Source organism: Phytophthora sojae, assembly GCF_000149755.1.
Source record: "Phytophthora sojae unplaced genomic scaffold PHYSOscaffold_3, whole genome shotgun sequence".
In the NCBI taxonomy this organism is placed as follows: domain Eukaryota; phylum Oomycota; class Peronosporomycetes; order Peronosporales; family Peronosporaceae; genus Phytophthora; species Phytophthora sojae.
This window is the reverse complement of record NW_009258117.1, coordinates 1339201-1365685: the sequence shown is the minus strand read 5'-3', so window position 1 is coordinate 1365685 and position 26485 is coordinate 1339201. Positions and strand designations below refer to the sequence as shown.

The following is a 26485-nucleotide window of genomic DNA, read 5'->3' as shown; positions in this document are numbered from 1 at the left end:
CTCTGGGTCAGAGTGCACCGACGATGCCATCTCAACGTCATCTTTGTCGACTGACACAAGACGCGACGGAATGACTGTCCGGGTGACCTGAAATCCAATATCACCGGCAGCTGCGAAGCCACCGGCACTCTGGGCCACAAGCGCTAGAGCTCCAACTCGTTGTCCAAGCGACATCATCGACGAAGATGAAGAGCTACCATAAGACGTTTGAACGCCCGAGGCAGTACTCTCATCCGAAGCGCGCGAGGTACCGATGACACTTGACACCGCGCCTGGGGTAGCGTCCTTGGCTTCCGCCTCCAGCGAATCACGTCCATTGGACATGGAATTCAGGGGAGTGGAATTCTGAAGCGAGGCACCAGTCAAAGCCTTGTACGCTGGAAGAGAGGACAGCGACGGTGTAGACAGCGCGGATGGCGTTGGCGGGACTTGCGGACGAGGCGGTCCATGCTGAGTGCGCTTGGATCGCGGCTCACCATCACTCGACCCTCGTGGGCTCCGTGAAATTCTGAGTCCAGCGACTCTGAATCTCAGGACAAACTGTCTGCCCAGTAGATCCGCATCGTAGTCCGTCATCAATAGATCACCGTCTCCGTCTTCCTTATGGTAGTCCAGTCTTGGTGCTTGCTCTTGGGCGCTTGGTGCGGTGTGATCTTCAGAGTTTACCTTGAAAGGCACGCCAGCTATCACAAATCTCCACTCGACCAGTTCCACGGCGATGGAATTCTGGGTTTCCTCCATGACATAGCGCACCAGACTTTCTGGAATTCTGGAAGCACGCGTCGAAGACCAGCCAGGGATCAAGTTGACAAACTCAAATCCGGCTTTGAAGAACAGAGTCTGCAGAATGGCGATGCACTCACGTGTGGTCATGATGCTCTGGGGAATCGTAGTCGCCATGAGATCCTGGGCAGTTCTGACGCCCCACCGGGCGAGGTGAAACTCCGCGATCCAGGCCTCATCTTGGTTCGTCAGAGACAAATGCCACTTGAAGTAGTCCCCTGTTGCGTATGCGGTCGCGAAGTACGAGTTAGCGTCCGGTTTCGGAGTCGGCCACTCATAGACGACACTTGGGGGCGTCACCTTCCAAGGATTCACCTCTTCCCAGCGTCGAACTTCACGTCGGACGTACAGCACCATGTTATCAGTGTCCAACGCCGCTGCTCCCGATTCCGGAGCAGGCGCAGCAGCTTCCCGGATGTCGCTTTCAGGCGTTTTCCTGGGTGCCGCTTGCGAGCTTGGCGCTGAAACTCTGGGTTCAGGTGGTGCGAACCCAGAATTCACCTTGGAACTCTGAGTCTTCGCCTCCTCCTTCGCTCGCACGGGCTCCGACTTCACTTCCACATCAGACTCGTCCGAAGATGAGACCAAGTCAATCACCTCCGGGGGATCAACCGCATTGGCGCCTCCCTCAGACGCCTGAGCACCACCCTCGCGGGTGTGCTCCTCTGGGACTTCAGGCATCCGCGACCCAGAATTCACCTCCGTCGAACCTTGGAACTCAGGGGAAACTGCTTCCTCCTGGGTTTGCGATCCAGCAGCAGGCTGATCTTGAACTGCAGACGCCTCGACGTCCCCACCTTGCACTGCCTCGCTCTCGCGAGCAGCCTTCTTCGCCTTCCGAGCGTCGCGGACGACTGTTTCCAGGTCCTTGTGCTCCTCAGGCTCCATACCATGAACACGACGCGACTGACGTGACGCCTCACCGCGTCCTCCGTCACCGCGTCCACTCTTCTTCGCCCCTCGTCCTCCAGCCATCTTGGTAGCTTGAAGTTGACGGGCACTCAGCACTTCTTCAACACTTGATTCCGGCGAAACCCTCGACAATCGAATCCGGGCACGCGCACCAGCTGAGGCGAGGCCGATGAAACCTTTGTCGCCCAGGGGGTTCGTATAGCGCAGCCCAAGACTGTTCCCCAGGGTGTAGACCCAGAGAATCGACATGAGAGTCAACAGCAAGGAGATAGACCGTGAGATTCGTAGCCGCAAAGCTTTAAACCCTGAGAATCACACGCCTTGGTTGGCGTGGGTACCTTGTGTAATCCCTGTCGGCTTGTTTGTCTTCGACGGAACGGCACTCCACCGGTTGTAAATGTAGCCTCGAAGTAGTGCGGGAGCGCACGTCTACTTCAGAACGCACCTCCACACCAAAAGGCAAACCCAGAGAATCAGATCCCCTGAAACCCAGAATATCACGAATTCAGGGTCCAGGATTTCACTCAACTCTGGGACTTGGAACTCAGAAGACACCTTACCCAAATGCCCTCCTAGCTCGATAAAACCAACAAATACAGAGTATACAAACACTACAACTAGCCCTCACTTATTCTTTTGGACCCTTGGACGGTGGGTCACGCACACACTAGGCTCACTCGAGTCTGAAATTCAGGGGCCTAGCTCCCCTGAGACTCACACAAACGCGCACCACCTCCAATAAAAGAGGAAATACAATCACTATCAGTTACCTTCCCTTCACACAAACAGTCAATACAAAATCCTGGAGGCAACTACCTAGCACCCCAGAATACCCTCTGGAATAATATGAAATGGGCTACCACGAGCACAGCAAGCGACCCAACTAGGATATGGAATAGATGGATCACTCCAGGAAGCTCAAATCCGTCGCTGGTCCCCACCTAACTGGACTTGAGTTGGTGGAGTCCACACAGACGGCTGTCCTTCGCCGTTGATGCACCCTTAGCGTCCCGCGGTCGTAGTATCGGGTCCTCCGGATTTCCGTCGGCAGGCTTGGCCGAAGTCACTTGCGCAGTACAGGGAAAATTGAACTCTGTTTGGTTTTTATCAGCTACTTCTCTCTCTCTCTCTCTCTCTCTCTCTCTCTCTCTCTCTCTCTCTCTCTCTCTCTCTCTCTCTCTCTCTCTCTCTCTTCTTCGGGCAAATATCTTCTGTTCACTATGCTTGGGGTTCTTGTCTCGAGTATACCTTGGGTTCAGTGGTCCAAACTTGCGATCGGCTTGCGAATCCATTGTCGCACGGCGTCGAAAGTGCCAATTGTGGGTCCTTAGACTTGGTTTAGTATGGTGCAGGACTCCCTCTCGACTCCTCGAAAGTATCCAGTCTATGCATCCATGACGGTTCTTCAAGGTCACGCATCACTTTGATTGCAGACTGACTTCGAACTGACTCGAATCCCTGAAAACCAGGTGACACTCAGGGCCATCTTCTGAAATCCTGGGAATTATGAGGAATCTTGGGGAACGGTGGGGATTCTTGGGTGTTGGCTCGGGAAACACCTCAGTTCAGTATAGTGAGTCTGGATTTATGGTCCAAACCAGAGAATCATCTTTGGAACTCTGGGTCACCTGCACTCAGGGAGGTGAACTCTGTGTCATCGTGCGGCACTCTGGGTTTCCGTGCAGCACTCTGGGTAACAAGTCTGCTGTATTGCAGGCTCGTGTGTATCTCCACAAAGCCACACTTTTAGCGGGTTTAGCGGCCTCCTGCGCATGATCATGGTAGTAGTGGGTTGATTCTCAGGGTAATTTGATCCTCTGGGGCACTCTGAGCCACATGCTACCGAGCCTTCAGGTACTGTCATCGAGGTTCCATCCGAAGTTTCGCCTTCGGCGGCGACTTCCATTCTTCCGCCAGTCTCGTCTGGTACAGCCGGCGTTGGCCGTGCCCCTCGAGAATCGGTTGCTGGGGTCACCGAGGGCTCTGGCGGCCCGCCAGACCGTTCGCCTAACGGTGAGTCGCCTCATGAGTCCGAGACCTCCGAGGACCGCGAAGCGTTGTTCCTGGAGATGTTCGGCCCCGACGAAAGAGAGGAAACCTCGGTGGCGCAACCTGTCGCTCCTTCGGAGGCTCCTTCTCCCCTGGCTGCTGCGACCAGGGTTCCTGTAGCCTCACAAGCGGCCACCGTGTCACTCCCGAGTCGACTCCACACTCGGTCGGCCTCTGTTCACGCTCGGGCGATGGTAACAGTAACGGTGACAGCTTCACCGAGGACTGGACCTGCCTCGATTGCCCCAGCCGTGGTTGACGCTTCTGATGTAGCTCCTGGATCCCGTTAGCTCAGTGGTCTTGCTACCATGTTCCTGGAGCCGGGTTTCACGGCACCCGGGGCGTCGGAGTGCTGGCATCTTATCCAAAACGCCAGTGTCCCCCTCGTCTTTGAGGACGACTTGGTCGCCCCCAGTTCAGTGGATGGGATCGTGGAGTTTGGCTTGTGGACGGATCCTGCTCACCCCTTCCAAGCGTTGCGCCAGCTTTTCCCAGATGAGCCTTGTTTGATCGATACGACGGGTTTTCCATCCTCGGTGGCTATATCCCGTCGTGCAACTGGTCGAGCTCTACTCGTTCGCCTACGGCGGCAGTTCCAGGGGTACTCCTGCCACTCCACCGAGAGGGGCGACCTTGGTTTCGCCTTGTGGGAGCGTCGCCACTGGATTAGGGGTAAAGCCGTCAGGGCGTATATCGATAACCTCGCCAGAGCCCTCGGTCAGCGCAATGTGCAAGTCCTAGCGCTTCGACAAGCGTGGTCCAAGTACCACCGAGATCGCAGTTATCGTGCAGACCGATTCCGAGACCAGATGCTCCACAGGGTGTGGAATGGGGCCATTACGTACGACAGACAGCCTCAACAACACCGCACCGAGGTTTTGCTGGAGCCGTCGTACCTGCAATACTCGTTCGAGGTGATGGAGTGGGTCCCCACTACCGACGACTGGGTCTCCGAGGTGGCGGACGTGGACGCCCGCGAGCCGTGGCGTAACTGTTGGTTCCAAGCGCCGGCAGACCACCCCTACAACACGGCTTTCGCCCCTTGCAACGACGTCCCGTTGTTTGTCCCCAACGGGTCGACTCGGGAGACCGTGGCGTCGTCGGTCGTGGTTGAATCTTCTCTGCGGACTTCGATGGTAGTCGCTCCATGGGTGGCCGAGTTCGCAAACGCTCGTCGTTCTCGCTCTCTAAGCCCCGATGAGGAGACGAAGGAGTCGGGTGAAGCTTCTTCCGCCGCCGGGTCAAGTCTGGGCATGTTGGCTCAGGCTGTGATGGAGATTTAGCCTTGTTAGGCCCCGCTCCAGCTTCACCGTTTCGTGCACGTTCTTTTCCAATGTCGACCGAGGTTCGTGGCGCTTTAGGCGACACTGCATGTGCTATCCCAATCCAAAATAACGTCAAGTTGCTCGTTCCATTTCATAAACTTTCTCTCGTCAACGCACATCGCATTCAATACTCGGTCGCGGTTTCCAGAGCCTCCTCTCTGCCCTCGACCGCTGTGGCTGCCTCAAACGAGGCTTGGTTCGTAGCTGCGGCAGCCGGTCTTCGTCTTGTCTCCCTGCAAGAAGATCGTGCTTATGCTCGTTGAAGACCGGACTTGATTCGCGGAAGATCGGGCATACTTACGCTAGCCCCGTTGCGGGTATGTTTTCGCATGACAACCCAATTTTGACAACTGTACACCCGGTCCGCTGCGGGTATCCGGCGTCGACAGCTTGCATACCCATTTCACCATCAACTCCATACTCAACCACGAAGTCGAGCGCACTTGTTCGTGCTACTTCCATGGCCATCACTGCGTCCGAAGCTTCGGTCGCCCTCCCATTTGCTTTATCATCACTTGTTTCGTCTGTTGAGTGTTTGACCGAGGCTTGCTTGCGTCTTCCGTTGTTCCTGGCTCCATTCCGATATCTCCATTCCCTCGTGACTCGTTCACTTAACACGTAACATGCAGATTCCAGTAACTTTCTTCGTCTGTCACTGCGAGCAGGATAGCCCTCGCAGGCAGTTCAATCATCATCTCCAGTAGCCTCGTTCGTCTGACATCGCGGGCTGGATAGCCCCCGCGAGCAGTTCAATCCTCGTTGGGGCGCAGAATTACTCCTCGTCGGCCACCTGGACCATTTGCAAACGTCGGTCGCTTCGCTTCCGGCGTAGGTAATTGTACAGGAGGCCACCGCACGAGAGATTGGACGCTGGTTCCCATGTCGGCTCGTCATAGCCGACCCACTTCACCTTGAACTCTCGGACGGTCCGGTGAGTGCTCGTTGACAACAGTGTCCGGTCATCGAGGATAGCCTCGACTTCATACTCGCCGTCCAGGCGGTCCGGCTCAAAACTGTCTTCAGACAGTAATTCCTCGTCGAAGTCAAGACGAGTGTCTTTGGTGACCTCACGAGCCAAACGAACCCTCGGTCGGCCTTCGAACTCGTCCACTGAGTTGAGTCGTGAAACATGCACCACCGGGTAGAACCGGTATCCACTTCGGTCGGATAATTCCAACTCATACGCAAATTCGTCGACCTTCTTCTTCACGCGGAACGGTCCGTGCCACCGATGGGCTAGTTTCTTGGTCAGTCCTGGCCGAGCCCGCCCCAAGTACAGCCACACTCTGCTCCAGAGCTGCAAAGAAAACCTCGTTGTCGTCACTGCAGCTCTACTATGGTCAGGGGAACTCGGTGCCCGGTCGACCGAGGTTCTATTCTCATTGACGCCTGCCATAGCTTCCTTCTCCTTCCTGCCAAGCGATGCATTGTGCTCTTCAGCTCTCCGAGCCTTTTCCGCGCCTTGGTACTCCTTGGCCATCCTCAGGGCGATTTCCTGCTGTCGGTTGACCTCTCGGTGCCATGCTAGCGCGTCAGTTTGGCTACCGAAGCCTCGTTTGAGTGACGAGGACATTGCCTTGAGCGTCGAGTGTGCATCCCACCCATGAACGAGGTAAAATGGAGTTTCCTTCCTCGTCGTATCACGGGAGTTATTGATGGCGAAGATCAGTCTTTCGGCGATCTCGTCCCAATCCTGCTGTAATGGGTCTTCAGCGTATACGCGGACTGACTGCATGATCGTCTTCACCGATCTCTCGTGCTGGCCGTTGGCCTGCGGGCGGTAGCTCAGGGTCGCTCTCGACCGAGACTGCATCATTTCCGCGAAGGCTTGGAAGACCTCGCTCATAAATCGAGGATCTCGGCCATGACGGATCAAGGACGGTGCTCCAAAACGTCGGTAGACACACTCCTCGAAAGCTTGCGCAACGAATAAGGTGGTAGTGTCAGACATGGCTTTGCCCATCACGAATCCCGTGAATGAGCATTGGAATAGCAGGAGAGCCGTGTTGCCACGGCGACTCTTCGGTAGCGGTATCACGAATTCCATAGAGACTAGTTGGAAGGGTCTCTCGGCTAGGATGTTCCCTGGCGAGTACCCGCGGAACTGAGGTCGGCTCTTACTTGAACTGCAGTCAGGGCACGACTTGACGTGTTTCTCCACATCCGCATACTGGCCGATCCAGTAATAGTCTCTCGCCGCTCGATGTAGCGTACGGATAATACCTTGATGACCGCCTTCGAGTGAGTCATGACACCTCTTGGATCATCGTTGTGGGCACCACGAGTCTCATCTTCAACTCGGCTTGCTCGTCGTCACTTGAACGACGGCTCGTTCTTGTGTACTATAGCACATCGTCCTCGCTAAACACAAATTGGCCCGCCATTTTTCATGCATCTCGTGCTGCTCTGTATCCAATCTTCGCATCATCTCCCCGGAGCACTGCCTTCAGATTCGACCACCGTAACTCTTCATCTTGAGGGGAGACGATTTTCCTTCGGCGTTCTTCCTGTACTACCAGCGGGTCAATGTCTTCTGCGTTCGGTGGGGCTGGTGACGTCTCGGCACGCAGCAGTGAAGCTTCTGCTTCATTCTGAGACTCGTTCGGCACACGATTGCTTGTACTCGGTGAGATGCGTCTCCTTGATCGGTGACCGGGACTTCATCTGCAAACCGGACGTGTTTCTCCTTTGCTCTCGTTTGACGTCTGGTCATCACAGCTACATGTCCGGGTTCAGTCTCGTTCTGCCGTCAGCGGTCGGTTTCTCTTCGCACAAAATCGAAAAAATTCTTGCTACGAGGTTTGGCAGAAGTTACCACGGCCCATACTGTGTTGGTCGAGGGTATGTCCTCGACGACGCAATCGTCAGCAGCCTCGTAGATGACTTCAGCGATACGGTTCAGCTTCATCAGCTCTAATACTCGGTCGTCCGACGATACCACCGTAGACTCCTTGCACTCGAGAGTCTCGCTTGCCAGAGAGTTGGCCGCAGCGTTAAACTCTCTCACCACATGCAGGTACTTCACCGACCGAAGCTTGGCCGTGAGTTCTTGGTGGTGGCTAAGTTGTTGCAGCAATGACTCCTTCCGACAGGCTATCACCCCTAGGGCTTGCTGGATCGCGAGCCACGAGTCGCCAACGACAACTAGATCGTCGGCTCCATGCTGTAATGCAGCAGAGACGCCGTTGTTCATCCCGGTGTACTCAGCGAGGTTGACCGTGGTGTTCTCGAGGTAGGCGCTCGCAGCAAGCACTATTGTCCACTCTGGTAGCTTCCATAGTATCCGCGAGCAACTGCCGTATCCACCGTTCTTCTTGGTCTTCGCAGACCCGTCAAACGACATAACGAAACCTCGGTAGGACCGCGGTAGGCGTGCGTAGTGCAGATGCGGGTCCAAACGAGCAGTTGGTGACCGTCGTGTCCGGGGTTTGACCAACGCCAGTGACTTATCCAAGTCAACGAAGTTCGTCAAGTCGGCTTGAAGTAGCTGAGCAAACGAACAGTCGGTTTCTTTGACTCGTTCGACCAACAGGTGCCACGGCGACAGCAAGACGGCGAACTGGGTAGCCCGGCCGAACAACGTCTTGGACTTGTGGACCCAGTCGAGTGTCAAAAACCGAGTGTAGACCCGGATTCGCTGTCCAACGAGTTGAGTATAACACACCTTCAGTATCAGCAGAAGCGCGATGACCTCTTTCTCGGCCGGGTGATAATTCATCTCAGCATCCTTCAAAACCCGTCCGCAAAAGCGAACGGGGTGTAGTTTGCCCTCGTGCTCTTGCATCAACGTGGAACTTAGAGCCCACTCGTTGGCGAACAACATGACATACACTTCCTTCTTCCGGTCAAAGTGTCGTAGTATCGGTGCTGCCGAAACCTTCTGTTGGAGCATCGCGAAGCTGTGCTTGGCCGCGATGAGGTCACCCCCGGGCTGGAAGTCCTCGTCCTTAAGCTGGTACAGCGCTGCTCCATAGACCGCGAAGTCTTGGATGAAGCGACTGTAATAGTTGAGTGCCCCAAGGAAGGACTGCATTCCTTTCCTCGTTGACGGGAACGGAACTCGGTCACCCCAGCCAGCTTCTTAGCGTCCGGTCGGATACCTTCTGCCGAGACTTCGTGGGACAAGAAGTCTACCTTGGACTGCACAAAGATACTCTTCGTAACGCTGATACTAATACGGCACTCTTCAAACAGTGCCAGCAATCGGTCTAGCGTCGCCAAGCACGACTCGAAAGTCTCGGCACCGAAACAGATATCATCCACGAATGATCGGCGACTGAATACTGGTGTCAATGAGGAGTCATCGGGCTCCCCGTTGGCGGACATGTCGGTAATAGGGCTGTTGACTAGTTCGGCTACAGCTCCCTTACCAAGCGAGTTATCTCGGTCGGCCTCGAACTTGGTCCGGAATGGCTTTGCCGTGCCAGTCGAAGCCTCATTCACCCCAGCATGAGCTTCCTTGTCATATTCTTCAGCTAGACGCATGCGCTCCGAGAATTTAAACCACCCTCCCTTCGGTTGGACGCAGCCCCTAAGCGCGTTGTCAATCATGCGTTGATAGGTCATCTGTGCGTTCTTCAGGCCGAAAGGCATACGCAACCATTCGAAGTGCCCCAGAGCGCAGACGAAAGCAGAGATCTTCCGAGCTCGTTCGGTCATCATAATGGCCCAGAAGCCGCTAGCGGCGTCAAGCGAGCAAAACCACAAGTACGCCTCCATGTCCGTCAGCAAGTCATCGACCAGGGGCATGGGGTACTCCATAATCTCGGTGATCGCATTAACGAGTTTGTAGTCGATACACAGGCGGATATCCACCCCATTCTTCTTCAGGAAGATGACGATTGGCGACGCCCATGGGCTGTCCGAGAAGTCGATAAGCCCGGTCGTCAGCAGACCTTTCAGCAATTCGTACAGCTTACCGACGAAGCGAAGCGGGGTCCGCCGAGCCTTCTGCTTGATTGGCGCGTGCCCCTGTACATTGATGTCACACACGACCCCGTAGGCTGGAGGTGGCAGGGCGTTGCCGCTAGCAATCATGATCTTCTCGTGGTTCTTCAGCACATCGACCAGGGCCGTCTGTGGCTTCTCGCTGAGTTCGTCACTCTGGACGTTTTGCCCCGAGTAGTCAAGTGTCGTCTCCGACGCTTCGGTTAGGTCCGCAGCTCTTGCGCGTAGTCGGTAAGCTCAATCTCGTTCGCGACGTGCTCCGAAACGGCGTTCACTGTGGCATCGCCTTCGCCAGACCCTTCTGCAATCATGGCATGCATGACCGAGACATAGGCCGCCTTCAGTAGCTGCTCGGGGTCGTCGATCGCACTTAGATCCGAATCATGGAATACAGTGTCGGCGTCAGCGATGGAGGTTCCGGCTTCGGTAGGAACGTCGTTAGGTGTTCACCCCAGTCGACTTCGCTACTACACACCGCAGCCGTCATTTCTTCGGGCTCCAGGCTGGACGCAGCGGTCCCTGTTGGCAGGACATCCCATGTAGTCGTCTCGGCTACTGCTACCACGTCAAGGTCATCCTCCGAACCGTCGTTCGTCACGCTGTCACCATCACTCGGCTCATCACTGGCTTCCGATGCTGCAACCGAGGCGTATGTCGCTCCCTGGCCGGTAGAGTCAGCACCACTGTTCGGATTCACGGGCAGGCAACCCGCTCGGCTAGGCGGCGAATCTCCGGGTACGTCCGAGTCATCCGACGGGCTGGCCTCGTCGTCCGAACCATCGTTCGACCCACCAGCACGATCCACATCGGTTGTATCAGCTCGAGCGACATCGACCGAGCCTTCACTGACCCTGGGGTCGTCGTCGTAGCCATGTACATCGAGTGACGAGTACTCATCATCCAATAGAGCTTGTTGGCGGCCTTCTGGCCATGGCGGTGCATCCGGTGGTCTCGTCAGGATCTTTCGCGGCGTCGGGTAAGTTTGGCGCTCGACCGCAGGCGGCTGTTCAGCCAGCCATAGCTCGTAGAGACGACGTTCTCGTCCTTGCAGAGTCTCATCACGACTCGTTGAATAGGCCAACACCTGCCACTCTTTGTACTTGTTAGATCCAACCTCGCGTAGCCGGTCTCTCGCGGTAGTTCACCATGCGGTACCCACAGCACCACGGAGTCATGCTTGGCGCACTGTGCCGCTGTGGTCGTAATATTGGTGAGCCGAACCCACGTCGGCTGCCCCAGTCGAAACCTCGTTACGGTCGGCACGAGTTTGCCCGTGCGTCGTACCCATACATCGTACTCCGAACGAGGTAGCCGCTGGCGCGGCAGTCGAAACTCTCGCCACTCGCGACCGGGTACGTACAAATCCTCGATCGGCCCACACGAAGGCTGCGTGCCGTAAGGTTCGTCATCTTCAGCACTCTGCGACTTTAGCAGTGGTACCATGACCTCGTCCGGAAGGCGTGCGGTGCCATGAAATAGGTCCAGCCGGATTCCAGCCGGGATCATGAAATCCATCCCAAGGACCACATCCACCCCGGCACTGTGATCCATTATCCACATTTCAAATTCGTAGACCTGCTCCCACCCGTGGGTGATCTTGACGAGCGCCCGTCGCCGGGTCTCCATCACCCCTGGGTTGATGCCGCGGACTTCGAGACTTTGTCCGTGGTCCCGGACTTCTCGCACCGTAGCCGCAGAAATCACGCTAACATTCGCTCCAGTGTCAAGGAGTATCCTCGTTCGCGCATCGTCCACTGCGCCATTGACCAAAGCCCTCATTCGCTTCCTCTTGTCGTATCGTTGGGACGACCACCACCCCAGTTTCTCACCGGGCAGTAATTTCACCGCCCAAACGAGGTACCGAGGTTTTCTCCTGATCTGGGCTAGACTTGTGATCAAAGCCTCGGTCGGGTGTCCATCACGTTCATCATCATCTTCTTCATCAATACCAATCTCAACGAAACTTGCGTCCCGGTTCTCTCTATTTTCCGTCGGTTTCACACGTTCATTGTTCTTCAGGTCGTCAGGCCGTTTGCTTTCGCCCGTGAACGCGAACAGATAGTCCGCATCAACAGCAGGCTCAGCTAACTGTGGCAGCCCGATTGGGACCAACCCAGTTTCAGTTGGCGGGCCGCCTAGTTTAAATGGCTTTCATACACCAGGCTTTGCAGCTCTGGCGACAGATCCTTCTTGTTGACCTTGGACTTCAGGAGCTTGGTGAGCTCGTGGAGTGCTTCACACTTCCCAGCGTCGGGCACCTGTTTGCACAGTTTGAACCGCCGGTACCGAGTGGGACGGGCTTCCGCACGCGGCACACGGCCCATACTGGCGTCGACCATCTCGTTCACGGTTGGACGGGCCTCCTCCGTTCCTGAAGCGTCGGTTATCAGACCGAGCGAACGCTCCTTCGGCTGCGGCCCTGCGCTCAGCATCGTTAGCGGCAGCGACATGTCCGGTAGACCCATCCGAGTCGTAATCAGCGTCTGACTCTTCGTCCGAGCGTTGGTCGTCCGAGTATTGGCGTTCGTCCTCGAAGTAATCCTCGTTCGCCTAAGCATCACGTCGGGGGGCGTATGGAGCCTCGTTGCGTGCACCGACCGAGCCTCCGACGTTCCATTCCGCCATCACATCGGCCAGCGCGTCAACCAAAGTGACTCGGGACTGGTACGGCGATCCATCACGTCGGTCACGGCGACGGTCGTCTTCACTGCGGTCGTTGCGGCGGTCGTTGTCACGGCGACGTCGTTCGCGACGGTCTTCGTCGTGGTAGCGTCGTTCGCGGCGGTAGCCACCACGCGAATCCTCGTTCGACCTCGCATCGCGTCGACGTCCATCATCTTGACTCCGAGAGCGGCGGAACGACGATTCTCGGTTCGATTTGCGGTCACGGTGACGCAGGATGTCGTTGATCATGTCTTCGAGGTCATGGATGCTCTTGACCCGGACGTGGCACAGACGGTCTTCTAAGTTTCGGTCGTCACACGTGACCAAGAAGTGGTCCACGTGGGCCTTCGCGTCGCGACCACCGTTCTCAAATTGCACACCGGCGTTGCGAGCGTAGCCGTTGAGCCGGTTGAGGTAGTCACAAACGTGTTCCTTGTCTTCTCGCTTGGCCGAGTAGTACCGAGCCTTCGCAGACTGGGAAAACTTCGAGCAATAGTACTTGATGAACGCCTCGCTCAGCAACTGCCACGTGCGTCTTGTCTTGCGTGGGAGCTGGCGACACCAGTGCAGGGCTCCATCACTGAGCTTAAGTTCGAACGGCATACACCACTCGTTGGGTGGTGCATGCGTTCCCTTCATCTCTTAGATGAACGTTCGGAGCCACTACACGGAGTGCTCGCTCTAGTCGCGCGTTCCGTAGAGCGGCTTGATGTTGGCGAGAGGCAAATGCGTGGCGATCTCGAGCTTTGGGGTTGAGCTCTGGTTGTCGGTCGCGCTTAGCTCGCGCACCTGACGTGCCCATTCGCTCGGTAGGTCCCCTTCGTAGTAGTCGAGCCCGAGGTCATCGTCGCTGTCCGACGAATCATCTTGGAGGTCGTAACATCGGCCGGACCGACGACCGATCGCTCCGCGCGTGTCAGGCGTGGCGAATGCAGCCTCGTTCTCCCTAGCCAGACGTTCACTACGGTCCGTAGATCGTGGAGTTACCATGTGCGAGTCTTGCATGTACGGCGAGGCTTCGCCCTTGGTTGCAAAGACACCGTCATCAGTGGCTCCCTTCCGAGGGGTCGCTGGTAGCGGGACCTTCGACGGGTCTACTGCCTCCGAGGTCGAACGAAGCGTCCTTAGGCCTCGCGAACTGACGTCTGCCACTCCAAAGGCATTACGCAGCTTCTTCCTCCACTTGGTTAACGCCGTGGCAGCGGCGGTCGGCGTCCGACTCGCGAGCGCAGTCTCCGTGGGGAGGATCTGGGGTTCGCACCCCATAGCTCGCAGGAGGTCCACAGTATTCTGCGCAACGTGCCGAGTGCTCGTTGAGTTGATCGGCGTAGCCAACGCCCCTCCGAGGTCCATCCAGATGGCCTGGCGGACTTGCTTCGGGGAGAACAACTGCATCCACTCGCTCTTGGTCATCATCAGGTCTAGGCACCGGCCTAGGACCTTGTTGGCCGCCGGAGTATCCCCGTTGAGGGGAGGACGAGTGCCAACCGGCTTGGAGGTTGCCCCTCCTACCGTCACCGAGGCTTTGAAGTCCTCGGTGGCGCCGTCATCCGCGTCGTAGGCGGGCTCGGGGCCCGGCATGTCCTTGAACGTGTCGGAGAGGTCGCGGGTAATCGACCTTGATCCTCCACTGCGACCTGCCGACACAACCGCAGCTTCCGAAGTCTCGGACATCGCAGTCCGGACATCCCAGTCATCACCTTCGTCATCTTCTTCTCGGACATCGCAGTCCGGACATCCCAGTCATCACCTTCGTCATCTTCTTTGGAGTCCGAGGAATCAATCGCCGTGTCGTAGCTCACCGAACGCTCGTCAATCGACTCCATCCGATCCGTCGTTGGGGTCGAGAATGAGCTTCCGGAGCGCACCGAAGTCTCGTTGCGCATTCCACTCGAATTGGCCGGCGTCGCTGGTACCGCTGACTTGACTCCCTTCGCCATCTTCTCTCTTCTTCTTCTTCTTCTTCACTTCTCTTTTTTTCCTTCTTCTCCTCTTCGCTCGTTGGGGGTAAAGACCTACAACAACCAAGACACACAGAAGGTCACTCCAATCCCGGGTCGCGGCTCCAGTTGTGGTGTGGTAATACCACTAAAGTTCTCTTCTACCAAAAGGTATTAGAGACACCAACAACACGCTAACCCGCAAAGGTAAGCGCTTATTGGATCAAAACCTGAAGACCAGGAACGATCCCTTACACCGGGTCGGTTGCAAGCGCCTCTGGGTACCTTAGGTTATCTTCGGTCAACCCAAAAACCTGTACCACTAGCCACGAGCTAAGGCTAGGATACTATGTACCGCTTTCGCGCAACCCACTGCAGTCCCTCAGAAGTAAGGGTACCGGCGTGTTAGGCCTTATACAGGGGGACCAAGGTAAAACCTCGGTAGGTAGACTATTACACTCAGGGACACTCTAATCCCACAAATATATACTGAACGATACTCTAATACTGTTCCTGCCTCTCCGGCCACGCCAACTCTTGGAGCTACCAATGAACCTCTCGGTCAATGCACGATAAGCTACCCGACAGGCATCCACACGCAGCCGAGCGTGTCCAGGCACTACAATAAGCTAACTACACTTACCGAAGTCGGACTTGACCCTTGTTGGCTTTGGGGGAAGACTGTATTTTTATTACTGAGTTTTCTGACGCCCTGGGGGCCTCGTTCTGGCCATCCTATGATGAGTCCTATGTCCCTATACAAATATCTAGTGACCTCATCAACTTCGGATGGGAGGCTCCGTGTTACTGTAAGGTCGTGAAGCTAGGCCCTCGAGTCGTTCGCATCGAAGGCCTCCACGATGCGGCTGGACACATGTGGTCCATCAAGCGCTCCGAGGCAACTCACTGCACCGTGACCGCGTCCGAAGTTCGCTCCAACCCTCCTTCGGGACCTCAGAGTGGTCTTTAGACGACATGATCGAGCTTCATCACACGATCCTAGATCGTATTTGTGGCACCGGCAGCATCGACAGATCCAACGACGTTTCTACTATCTTAGCCGACCTTGTGGATCCATCATCCTTCCCAGATGTGAACAGTACTCGTACTTGAATCGATCCCAAGACGGGTGAGGTGCCGACGTTTACGCTGGAGCATGCCATAGACTACGTGTATTATTTCGATGAAGGGGTCCAGCGTCAGTCGATACTTCGTTCTGTAATCCTCCGTCAACTCGGGCTCGGAGCCAATCCACCAATCCGGTGTCGAGACAAAGCTCACCCGGCCTCGAGCTCTTCGACCCCGAGGTGGACGATGACGATGCCGCTATCAGCGAAGTCTCATCGGATCAAGCGCAAGCAAGTCGACCATCTTCCCGTAAGCGCGTGGCACGGGACACGGCAGCGAACCGGCCTTCGACTAAGCAGTGTGTCGTACCTCAGCAACCGGAGACAGACGCCGAGAAGGACGCCGAAATCGCGCAGCTCCTCATCGACCGTCCGGGTCTGGCCGAGCAACTTCGTTCCGACGCGGTGGTACAAAGCAGCCTCGCACACGAAGCTTCATTTGTGCAGGCACTTCCCGGTAGGCAGTCGACCATGACCCCCGTGCAACAACGACAAGGAGAGTGTAGTCACGACGCCCAGCAGACGATCACTGAGCAACAGGAAAGCAAGCATCGGTCAAAATATTCGTTTGTACCCTCGGTCACGCAGCGACGCATTCACGCACTGATTACCGCTTTACGCCACCAAGGTAAGAGCGTGTCCGTTTTTCTCGAAGCGCTGATCAACTCTGGTTTTGTGCTTTTTAAGCCCTTCCCAAGCGTCTTGGGGCGTGCGTTTGCCATCGAGTTCGGCGTTCGGGGGCTTTCGTTCATGCACTTCTTGCCTTTCACGCCTCAGTGACAAAGCAGTGTGGACCGCGACTAGTGGAGTCAATATGAAGAATTTTTCAGCGGCGGCAGCCCCTGCTGCAGGAAGCATCGATGACATTATTGACGCCCTCCAGTCACTCGCCACATACGCGTCAGAGTTCTTCTCATCGGTGCTACGGGACCTAATCGACACCCTGGTCACGTTTGCCAAGTTTCGTTTGAGGCAGATGAAGTGGGACCAAGCTGATCTCGTTCTGCTGGTGTACTGGATAAATTCCATTCTGGAGAGTTTTCGTATCGAGTTGGAGGCGGAAACCAGTGATGGATCGCGTATAAAACTTCGCTGCTCCGAAGAAGATGCTGATTTTCGTCAGATACTCATCCACATTCAGCAACGCCAGATTCGCGAATTGCAAGCTGCGCTCAGCACTCCGCACAGCAAGCGACTCCCAAGTTCATCGAAGCCGTCTTCGACTCCACAACAGGGTGATAGTAGCCAGCTCCGTGTGCAGTGCGTGGTGAAGTCAGAACAATCTATTCCAGCCGATGTCTACGCTCTACTTCCCGTCGAAGATGGGAAACGACTTTGTCTCCGCTTCCTGTCAAATGCTGGTTGCAGATCAAATAACGGGAAGTCGTGTCTGTCCGCCAAGCGAGCTCATTTTGTTCCAGGCTCGCTCAACCCTCTGGTCAAAGACTTAATCACGGAACGGTTTGGTGGGCTTAAGCCCGAGCATGCCTCGTTATGACGCCGTACTACTACCTGCAGTGTCGGCTTCGACCTCACACCGCCCCATGTTCGTTGTTCAGTTTTACAGAGTGGTGCGAACCACTCCGCCGTGCGTACATGTGAAAGCCCCACCTCGGACGCACAGCTCGCGGCTAGCCCGGCTCGCGACGAGTTTCCTCGGCAGTTTGGTCTGGAACGAAGTCCCGGCTCGACGTCATCTCCGAGCGATTTCGGCGCTTCCTCCACTATGGACCAGCCTGTCATCGGATTTCCAAACCGTTTGTCGAACATGCAGAAGGCTCGACTCATTTCTCTCTCGCTACACTCGGCCGCGCGTGTGGCTTCCCTACTCGAAGCAAATCTGCTACGCGAGGAAGCTCGTCAGTCTGTCGAACATCGTAAGCTTGGCATACGTAGTGCACCACGCGCACCCGCAGAGCCCTCCGGCCTCGACATGGTTGCGAAAACGTCGATCTCAGCGATCATTCGAGCGCAACACCTCGGCCTCGCTGATATTGTGCGCCTGTATCGCCATGAAACCAGCACCGATTGCCGGCCGAACAAAGCTCTCGATCCCGAAAGAATGAAATTTCTTCTAAAAGGGTCGAGATCGCGTCTCATGGTATAACTCCAGTATGGACCGCGGACCAGCACCGTGCCTGTCGGGCCCCTAAAATCGCTCGTCGTTTACTCGACACCTCAATTCAGCTCTCCGGAGCATTCGAAAGGGCCAAGACACCGGCAGATTTCTCGTCGTGGACACGGATATACTGGATTGGTGGGACACAGTGCAATGCAGTCCGTTTGGAGCCGTAGAAAAGAGCGACGCAGATCCTCTCATAGAGGTCAGACTAATTCACGACCTGTCATTTCCTAAAGGAGCATCGACGAATGATCTACTCGACAAGTCTTGTCTACCCGAAGTCGAATACACCTACGTGACAGTACTGGCGGCAAGAATCGAGTTCCTGGCCCATGCACACCCGTGTTGCACCATCAAGCTGCTCAAAGGTGATGTTAAAGGCGCTTATCGACATCTGATGACTCACGCGCTTCACGTCCATCGTATGGCTGGCCTAATTCCCGAATTACATTCTCATCCAGCTTCAGTCCAAGTCTCTGGCCGACTCGTCAGCAGCCAAATACGCCAGGACATGGACCCAATGGACAGAGGGTGCGAATTCATGTAGTTCTCCCCGTGGCTCCCCAACGACAAAGCCCAGCAATCGTACCAGCTCGCACTCTTCGCTGTTTTTTGCTGGCGCTACGGATTCGGCCGACAAAATCAAGGGAACTCAGCTTCAACCATCCTCTCCAAGATCAGTCACATCTCTTGGAATCATCAGTACAAACACGGGTTCAGCGTCGGGCTGTTGCCCGGACACAAATTGGCAATCACCGGAATGCGACGGTATGACAGGTCATCCGCAAGGAAACTCCCCGTCACAGTCCAGATCCTGCGGGCAGTACACCGCCGCCTCAATTTCTCCGTCACCCACGACCGAGTTTTGTGGGGCGCTACGGTCCTGGGTTACTTCTATTTGCTGCGGCGATCCGAGTATCTTGCCAATGGCAGGAAGTCACAGCCTTTCGCCATCACGAGGGAGGACGTCGCAGTGCTAGACGATTCTGACAAGCCGTGCACGACGCTAGCCCAGGCGACGAAGGTCAAGATTCGCTTTCGCGGCATGAAAACCGACCAATTCGGTGAAGGAACTACACGGACACTTCGGCGATCGGGGGCTGGGTGGTGCTGCCCTGTCCAAGCTGCTTGGTTTCTGACGAAGCACCACCAAGCCACCGGTGCTCTCGCCAACACGCTGTTATACCAAGTATCACGGGGCGAAAAGCTCCAGGTTTCTCACGTGGCTTCGGCTCTCAAGTACGCGGCGGCATCAATTGGAGAAGACCCCGCTCATTTCGGCTCCCACTCACTACGCAGTGGTGGTGCGACGGCTTTGTTCAACGCCGGTATCGACAGTCTGGCCGTCAAGATGTTCGGCCGATGGAAATCAGACGCCGTCGAAAGATACACGGTGTTCAAGGAAGATCTAACAGCCTCTCTTTCGCGCAGTATGCTCGGCAAACATGCTTAGCAGCGTTTTCAACTGGGCAACCTCCACGCCACTCCCTGGCAGCGAGGCGCTGCTAATCAAGTTTTCCTCAGGCCACTGTGTGGTCGATCCCCCAGAACGACTTGAAGAAAAAGCCGAGGGCTGCACGACTGCAGCTATGGACAATGCTGCTGGGAATGGGCAGTTGGAGGTTGTCAAATGGCTACACGACACCAGGAGTGAGGGCTGTAGCACAGATGCCATGGACCGCGCTGCCACAAATGAGCACTTGGAGATAGTTCAGTGGTTGCATTTTAACCGGGAAGAAAGTTGCACCATCCGTGCTGTGAACGGTGCGGCGACCAACGGATTCCTGGAAGTTGTCGTGTGGCTACTCGAGAATCGGTCGGAAGGGTGCTCCACTGCAGCCATGGACGGCGCGGCCGGAAACGGGCACCTTCCTGTCGTGAAATGGCTCCATGAACACCGAACGGAGGGGTGTACCTATAGAGCTATCTGCGATGCTGCTGAACATGGTCATTTAGCTGTGATTGAGTGGCTTCATGACCGCACAAACGAAAATTACTCGGGATAGGGGTCTGGAGCTTCTTGGATTGGCTGTACGCTCACCACAGGCGCAAGTTTGTGGCCGAGTTTTTGGGGAGGTATCCGGCGACGAAAGCATGGAACGGTATTCGTTTGTTCGAGTGGGCCGCAAGATTCTTGCAAGAGCCAAGAACCCCCATTCTGCGGGCCAACCTTGCTCTGTTTGCTGCTTTTATGGACCGGCTACGAGAGGAGGACATGCAGCAGTAGCAAGATCTTCATGCGCTCAATGAAATGTAGCCATCTTGGCTACAAATGGGTAATTCCCGCGTTTTAGTGACCATCAGCTGCATTTTTTTGACTCAAACAATTGAGAGACCTCGCGTCATCTTTTTATTCTCGTGGGCCACCAGGAATCACCGTGCTCTCTGGGAGTTCGGGAAGAAGTTCAAGCAGCGGATGACTCGTAGTACGGAGGTCCCTGTCCTCTCTGGTCATCGTTATGCAGGATCAAGTTCCAGATCAGTCTGCAATTAGCTCTGCAGCGAGCACCCGACCCCGGCCAGAAGACCAAGCGATAGAGGATGGAGCGACCAAGGAAGCAGCGGAAGTTGAAGCACCACCCCCGGCCCTCACACTACCAACTCTGCAGGTCGACAACAGAATCCAAGTCCAAGTGTGTCTACACGTGATCTGTCGCACGTGGAGTCTCACTGAAGTTCCCTACGTCGTCGCCTCCCTCAAGGAGTTCTTGGGTCTTCCGCCTCGGACGATTGCGGACGTGAGCAAGTCGAGTGACTTGGTGACGCTGCGCCGAGTCATTGCACTGGACCAGTTCGAACCTGCCGACAGCATCCTGACATGTGCCGGGTTTAGACGCTGGCAGTTCAATGAAGCGATGAAGAACGCCGTTGACGCTGACAATTTGGAGATGGCCAAGGTTCTGCTTGAGAGCTTCCCCGACTTGAAGGCGTCGTTTGATGCTGTGAATCTTGCAGCTTCCAACGGCCGAGCCGATATATTGGCCTTGATGTTCAGTCGGAACGCTACGACAGTCGCTCCTATCGAACCCGGTGCTGGCGAAGACGCTGCGAATGATGAAGCGCACGCTGAATTCGGAAAGAGCTACGATCTCATCAGGTCGGCACTGGAGCACGGACACTTGGAGCTAGCGCAGTGGCTAGTGCCACGCGTGAACAAGGTGGCTTCGGCCACTTGGATTAGGGCGGCTGTCAAGGGTGGGAGTCTTCAGGCGGTGCAGTGGGTCTACAATCTACAGCCTCGTTGCGATGGGATATCTTCCGGTGCTATTGACGCGGCGGTGAAAGTCGGCATCGTGGAGATGGTAAGGTGGCTTCTTGAACGCTTTCAAGGGTTTGTGGATATGGCTCGAGTGGTGCGTTGTGGACACTATGATACCATCGAGTGGCTGCTTTCGGTCCGTCCCAGCCGGTGCTTCGGGCTAGGAATGGCTGTGGTTGTAGCTGCTGGTCGAGGAAGGCTCGACATTGTTTGTCTTCTTCTACGCCACAAACCAAAGAACGGGGCCAGTGGAGCCATGGACGCTGCCGCAGGACATGGCTACTTGGACTTGGTTCGATGCCTGCACGCTAATACTTCTGAGAGCTGCACAGCCGCAGTCATGGACACTGCTGCCGGAAACGGCCACTTGGAGATGGTCAAGTGGTTGCATGCGCACAGAACGGAAGGCGGCACGAGGGAGGCCATGGATAGCGCTGCAGTCAGCGGACACCTGGAGGTTGTCGAGTGGCTGCATGCCAATAGGGTGGCAGGCTGTACTACTCAAGCTGTGGATGGTGCCGCCAAGAATGGCTACATAGACGTCAAGTGGCTGCTCCAGAATCGCAGTGAAGGCTGTTCACCTCGGGCTATCAATTCCGCCGCCGCCGGTGGCCACCTAGAAATTGTGCAGTGGCTGACGAATTACGGCAAGACGTGCACTACGGATGCTATGGACGTCGCGGCATGTAATGGGCATTTGCACGTGGTAAAGTGGCTACACGCGAACCGGAGTGAGGGATGCACGACCCAAGCGATGGATGAGGCCGCGAAGAATGGGCATCTTGATATTGTGCAATGGCTGCATCGCAACCGAAGCGAAGGCTGTTCGGGTGTTGCGATCAACCTGGCAACCCGTTTTGGTCACCTGAATGTCGTTCGTTGGCTTCATACAAATTTGGCTCCAACAAATGTGGGGACCGCCACTCTTGTAAGCGCGTTGGAACTTTCTCACTTCAGTGTGGTAGTGTATGCCAGCATGGAATGCAGCGCTGACCTCCTCAAAGCGCTCTCGAAAGTTCCTCAATCGCGGTTGGAGTTTTTGGATTGGATATATTCGCGGTACCCGTCCGAGTTCGTCACTGCGTTTTTGGAAAGATTTCAACCGAAGGAGGACTGGGCAAAGTTATGCTCGCGCCCCAGAGTGCAAAACTGGCAGTTACTCAATCGTCCAGCCGCGTTGCGTCGCGTTCGTCTACCGCCTATCGTCGTACCAGACATAGCACCCCAGCATCGTTTATTGCTTGAGGGAGGACGTCGGCGCCGTCAAGAGCTGTTCGCACTCATTTTTGGGGGTAGAAGATGACGAAGGCAACGAGCACGGAGAGCACCGAAAGTTGTCGAGCCATCTTCACATTCATGCATGGAATCCAAGAGCGAACGCACACAACTTTTGCCGTCGTGCTCTTTTTGTTTTAGCGGAGCGCATGGCAATCTCCTATATCTGAATACTCGGATATTGTAGCTATGATGTCGCCTTCTCCAAAATGGTTTTCTTGAAAATGTATCACCAAACTACTACTAGATGAGCGAATATTCTGCTAAAAACGGATACATATATGGGACGCATTTGCTCCTTGAACTCGAGCTAAACCGTCTTTTACGTAAATTTTTCTTACTGTTGCTTCCATTGAAACGTAGCAGTCGTAAGCCTTATGCCAAAGCCTATTCTAGCTTGCGCCCAGTGATGATGTCATTTCTTAGCTGAGAAGCTGTTTTCGGATATTTCCCCAAGAACTTCGACACCAACTCGGCTGGATAGCGAGAATACATCGACTCTTAAGAAAGTCATCGCGACCGATATGAACGAAAGAACACCCGCTAGTCTTTTGTCGTCTTCGCTCTCCGAACCGGTTAGAAACTCCGTGTCAAAATGCCCCGCCCTCACAGCACAGCGAAGAGCTTGTCCAGGGCAGGCCTCTTAACCGTGTAGCCAACTCGCAACATCAAAGTGGTTGTTCGTAGAAGCGTAGTCAATTGATCGACAAGTTCCTGCCATTTGGTTGTCGTGTAGCCACTTGACGACATGGAGATGTCCATATCGCGCTGCGACGTCCATCGCATTAGTTGAACACCTCCCCAGATCATTCTCGTGTAGCCACTTGACAACATCAAGAAATCCCTTTTCAGCTGCGGCATCCAAAGGCAGCACGATTTGGGGTATGGATGATCCATACCCCAAATCGTGCTGCCTTCATCTTGGTGCAAATACAGCCACTGGACGACCTCGAGGTGCCCATTTCTGGCAGCAGCATCCATGGCGTACTCAGTGCAGCCCTCTGCCCTGTTCTGATGTAGCCATTTGGCCACGTCCAAATGCCCATTCGCGGCAGCCATATCCATAGCTCATGTAGTGCAACCTTCCGTTCTGTTCTCATGCAGCCACTTGACGACCTCCAACTGACCGCCGATGGCAGCTTCGTCCATGACATTTGGGTCACCGACGTCGGGTCTAACAATGGTAAGTAACCACTTGACCGCATTCAAGCTGCCGTTAGCCGCAGCAATACTCGTATCTTGTCCCGTAAAGTTGCCGTCGACTGCAGCGTGTCTTAAAAGCAATCGCGCTAGGTCAAGTCTCCCATGACGCGGACACACTGGTTTGCAGCCCATTTGGTCTCCAAGCACTTGCCGCTGTCTCTAACTTCACGCCCGCTTCCACATACTCTAGCAACCATTTCAGAATATCCAGGTGTCCTTGATCCGCCGCCTTTTGGAGTGCCTGCCTGGTTCCAAGACTGGGAACCAAATCAACCTACAAACCAGCAAAATGAACGGTGAGAAACACCAATGAATGATAAGGTTGGCATAGTTTTACCCGGAAATATATGGGGCCAAGTGCAGTATGGTTCCATCATGACAATCCAATTCTTTCAATTCGAATCTGGCTAGTCTAAGGTCTGAACTGGCATTTTCGGTTCCCATGGCGGTCGACGGCGAGCTGTACGAAGGTCTGCTGCATGCTTTGTGCTGCGAAAAGCAGGTTGAAGGAATTCCCCATAGTCAAGTTACCATCGAGGCTTTTACGGGCTCTCCCCCACGGAATATCGCACAAGTGTGCAAACTCAACGCGCCGAAGCTACTGCAACAGATCATTACCAAGGTGGAAAATGAACCCGATGGTAGTTTATTGAAGCTACCAGGCTTTCGACGCTGGCAACTTGAAGAAGGCGTGAAGAGCGCTGTAAATGGTCGCCACCTCGAGATGGTCAAGACGCTTGGGCTGAGTTTTCCCCATTACAAAGCGTCATTTAATGTTGTCGATAGCGCTTTATCTCAGGGTCAGGCGGAGATTTTGCAGTGGCTGTATGGACACGGCCTAAATGGAAATGTCGCGATAGAAGGTGGAATGGTTGTGGCCGCGGTTGTGAGCGGTGATCTCGAGACCAGGGCTTCGCATTTACCATTCCACTACAGGTAATACGGATGAATGGTGTGCATTATTATAGTAGCATGCTGCACAGAAATAGACAGGGTGTGTAGTAATACAGTACTACTGTAGTACAGTAGTAGATACAGCAGCAGTCTAATGAGCTCCCAAAGATTTACTAGGATAAACTATAGTATCCACATAAGTGCGATTCACAGCTAGTAAGTACGAATTGAGAACTGACCGGATACTGCTTTGTAGTTTGCTGTTATACTGTTGCGTAGTCTACTGTAGAGTCGTGCGCATTTCGTAGAGAACTTAAATAATTATGAATGAAAGTATAGGATGGAGCGCGTTTCGGTGGTTCGATATCTCGGTCATCCATGCCAGGAGTCCTATTCAAGCCCATTGCATGCTAAAGTGTTGGGATTCAATGCCATTTGCGGCCACTCTGCGTACTGGTAGATATGGCCCCGTCTGTATTACGACCGTAATAATACAAACTACAACTATAGTAATGCAGCTAATACATAAGCCAGATAGTGGTGCACCCAGTAGCAATACAGTAGGCATGGGGTGCTGTATTAATACCGTAATGCGAAGCCCGGTGAAATGGGCTTACGCTCAATGTGGCTGTACTAAGGATCTAGGCAAAGCCCTCAACACGGCGGTGGATACAGGGTATCTAGATATTTTACAGTGGTTGCTTGAGTATGTAGAGGCAAGTGTGAACTTGTCGATAGCGACGTATCGTGGGCATTTCCACGTGGTGGAATGAATGCTTGAAAACCACCCCAGCAAGATCGCCAAGACTAAATGGACTGCGAAGGCATTTGTGCGTTGTGGGAGGCCTGATCTGGTGCGCTTGTTTCTAGACCGCACACCCGTCGACGCTGAGTTTGATGCAAACGACACGGATGTTTCTGCTGCCTACGGCCACTTGATGGGCGACGGCTGCACTGAAAGAGCCATTGACTATGCTGCCGGGAATGAACATTTTGAACTCCTCAAGTGGCTGCATCGAAACAGAACGGAAGTCACTGTGCGATGGACGTTGCTGCTGGGCATGGTCACTTGGAGATTGTCAAATGGCTACACGAGAACCGAACGGAGGGCTGTACTACAGATGCTATGGACTGTGCTGCTAGAAATGGGTACCTGGAAGTCGTGCAGTGGTTGCATTTCAACCGCCAGGAAGGTTGCACGACTCGTGGGGTCGACGAAGCGGCACAGAACGGGTTCCTCGAAGTTGTAAAGTGGCTTCTCGAGAATCGGTTGGAAGGGTGTTCAACCAATGCAATGGACGATGCAGCGTGAAATGGACACCTGCATGTTGTGAAGTAGCTCCATGAAAACCACACGGGGCAAAGCACCGAACGGGCAATCGAAGATGCTGCTATTTGTGGGCACTACGACGTTGTGCGATGGCTTCACGAGAATGGCTACGAAGCCTATTCTGGACACACACATTGCAGTGCAGTTAGGGCGGGAGTTTTCGACATTACGCTTTATAGCCGTTCTGAACGGGAGGATGATCGAAGTACCGCGAGGGCTATGTCACTCCTATCCAGCGGGTTCTCGCGGCAGTACCTAGACTCGATGTATTCTCGCCACCCACCAGAGTGTGTGTTGAAGTTCTTGGCGAGATGTCCACAAACTATCGCCACGCTAAAGAAAATGCGTCACCATTGAACTGCGATTATTTTGGCAGATACTTAAACTCTGCTCTGAACTGCTACTCTCTCACTGCTACATGGGGATTCGATCGCATCAAGCGTCACAAAATTTCTTAGGGGGCTGCATGCACAAGGGTATACGTAGCAAATCGAGGGACCCCAAGCTACCATCTATGCCTTCATTTGGGAGGGGGGGGGGCTGTTTCGCAAACCAGACAATTCATCTGAAAATTGCAAGCACCGTATTTTCATGGGCAAAAGCCCAGTTCATTACCGCGCCTTAGAGACACCTCGTTTCCACTTTCAGAATCAGT

At 54.8% G+C, this 26485-nt stretch overlaps 8 protein-coding genes across 8 annotated transcripts; 6 read left to right on the top strand and 2 right to left on the bottom strand.

The window, feature by feature from the left end:
* Positions 1–579: 579 nt before the first annotated feature.
* On the bottom strand, positions 580–1758 carry PHYSODRAFT_396215 (hypothetical protein; the record flags this gene model as incomplete). Its single annotated transcript, XM_009524033.1, has 1 exon — positions 580–1758. A coding segment is annotated over one exon (1179 nt), but the record flags the coding sequence as incomplete, so codon positions are not given.
* Positions 1759–3531: 1773 nt separating this feature from the next.
* On the top strand, positions 3532–5027 carry PHYSODRAFT_327809 (hypothetical protein; the record flags this gene model as incomplete). Its single annotated transcript, XM_009524032.1, has 3 exons — positions 3532–3621; positions 3675–3938; positions 4035–5027. The coding sequence occupies 3 exons, from the start codon at positions 3532–3534 to the stop codon at positions 5025–5027; spliced, it is 1347 nt and encodes a 448-aa protein (XP_009522327.1).
* An 8334-nt stretch (positions 5028–13361) lies between these two features.
* Positions 13362–14620, bottom strand: PHYSODRAFT_327807 (hypothetical protein; the record flags this gene model as incomplete). The annotated part of the gene is made up of 2 exons (XM_009524031.1): positions 13362–14345; positions 14381–14620. The coding sequence occupies 2 exons, from the start codon at positions 14618–14620 to the stop codon at positions 13362–13364; spliced, it is 1224 nt and encodes a 407-aa protein (XP_009522326.1).
* A 1905-nt stretch (positions 14621–16525) lies between these two features.
* Positions 16526–17245, top strand: PHYSODRAFT_496236 (hypothetical protein; the record flags this gene model as incomplete). The annotated part of the gene is made up of 2 exons (XM_009524030.1): positions 16526–16949; positions 17070–17245. Coding segments are annotated over 2 exons (600 nt in total), but the record flags the coding sequence as incomplete, so codon positions are not given.
* Positions 17246–17924: 679 nt separating this feature from the next.
* PHYSODRAFT_489443 (hypothetical protein) lies at positions 17925–18416 on the top strand (the record flags this gene model as incomplete). The annotated part of the gene is made up of 1 exon (XM_009524029.1): positions 17925–18416. A coding segment is annotated over one exon (492 nt), but the record flags the coding sequence as incomplete, so codon positions are not given.
* PHYSODRAFT_420842 (hypothetical protein) lies at positions 18417–18998 on the top strand (the record flags this gene model as incomplete). The annotated part of the gene is made up of 1 exon (XM_009524028.1): positions 18417–18998. A coding segment is annotated over one exon (582 nt), but the record flags the coding sequence as incomplete, so codon positions are not given.
* Positions 18999–19091: 93 nt separating this feature from the next.
* On the top strand, positions 19092–19304 carry PHYSODRAFT_435830 (hypothetical protein; the record flags this gene model as incomplete). The annotated part of the gene is made up of 1 exon (XM_009524027.1): positions 19092–19304. A coding segment is annotated over one exon (213 nt), but the record flags the coding sequence as incomplete, so codon positions are not given.
* A 1069-nt stretch (positions 19305–20373) lies between these two features.
* On the top strand, positions 20374–25797 carry PHYSODRAFT_543306 (hypothetical protein; the record flags this gene model as incomplete). Its single annotated transcript, XM_009524026.1, has 4 exons — positions 20374–20880; positions 20950–21229; positions 21461–21960; positions 25525–25797. Coding segments are annotated over exons 1-4 (1209 nt in total), but the record flags the coding sequence as incomplete, so codon positions are not given.
* Between the last annotated feature and the right edge of the window lie 688 nt (positions 25798–26485).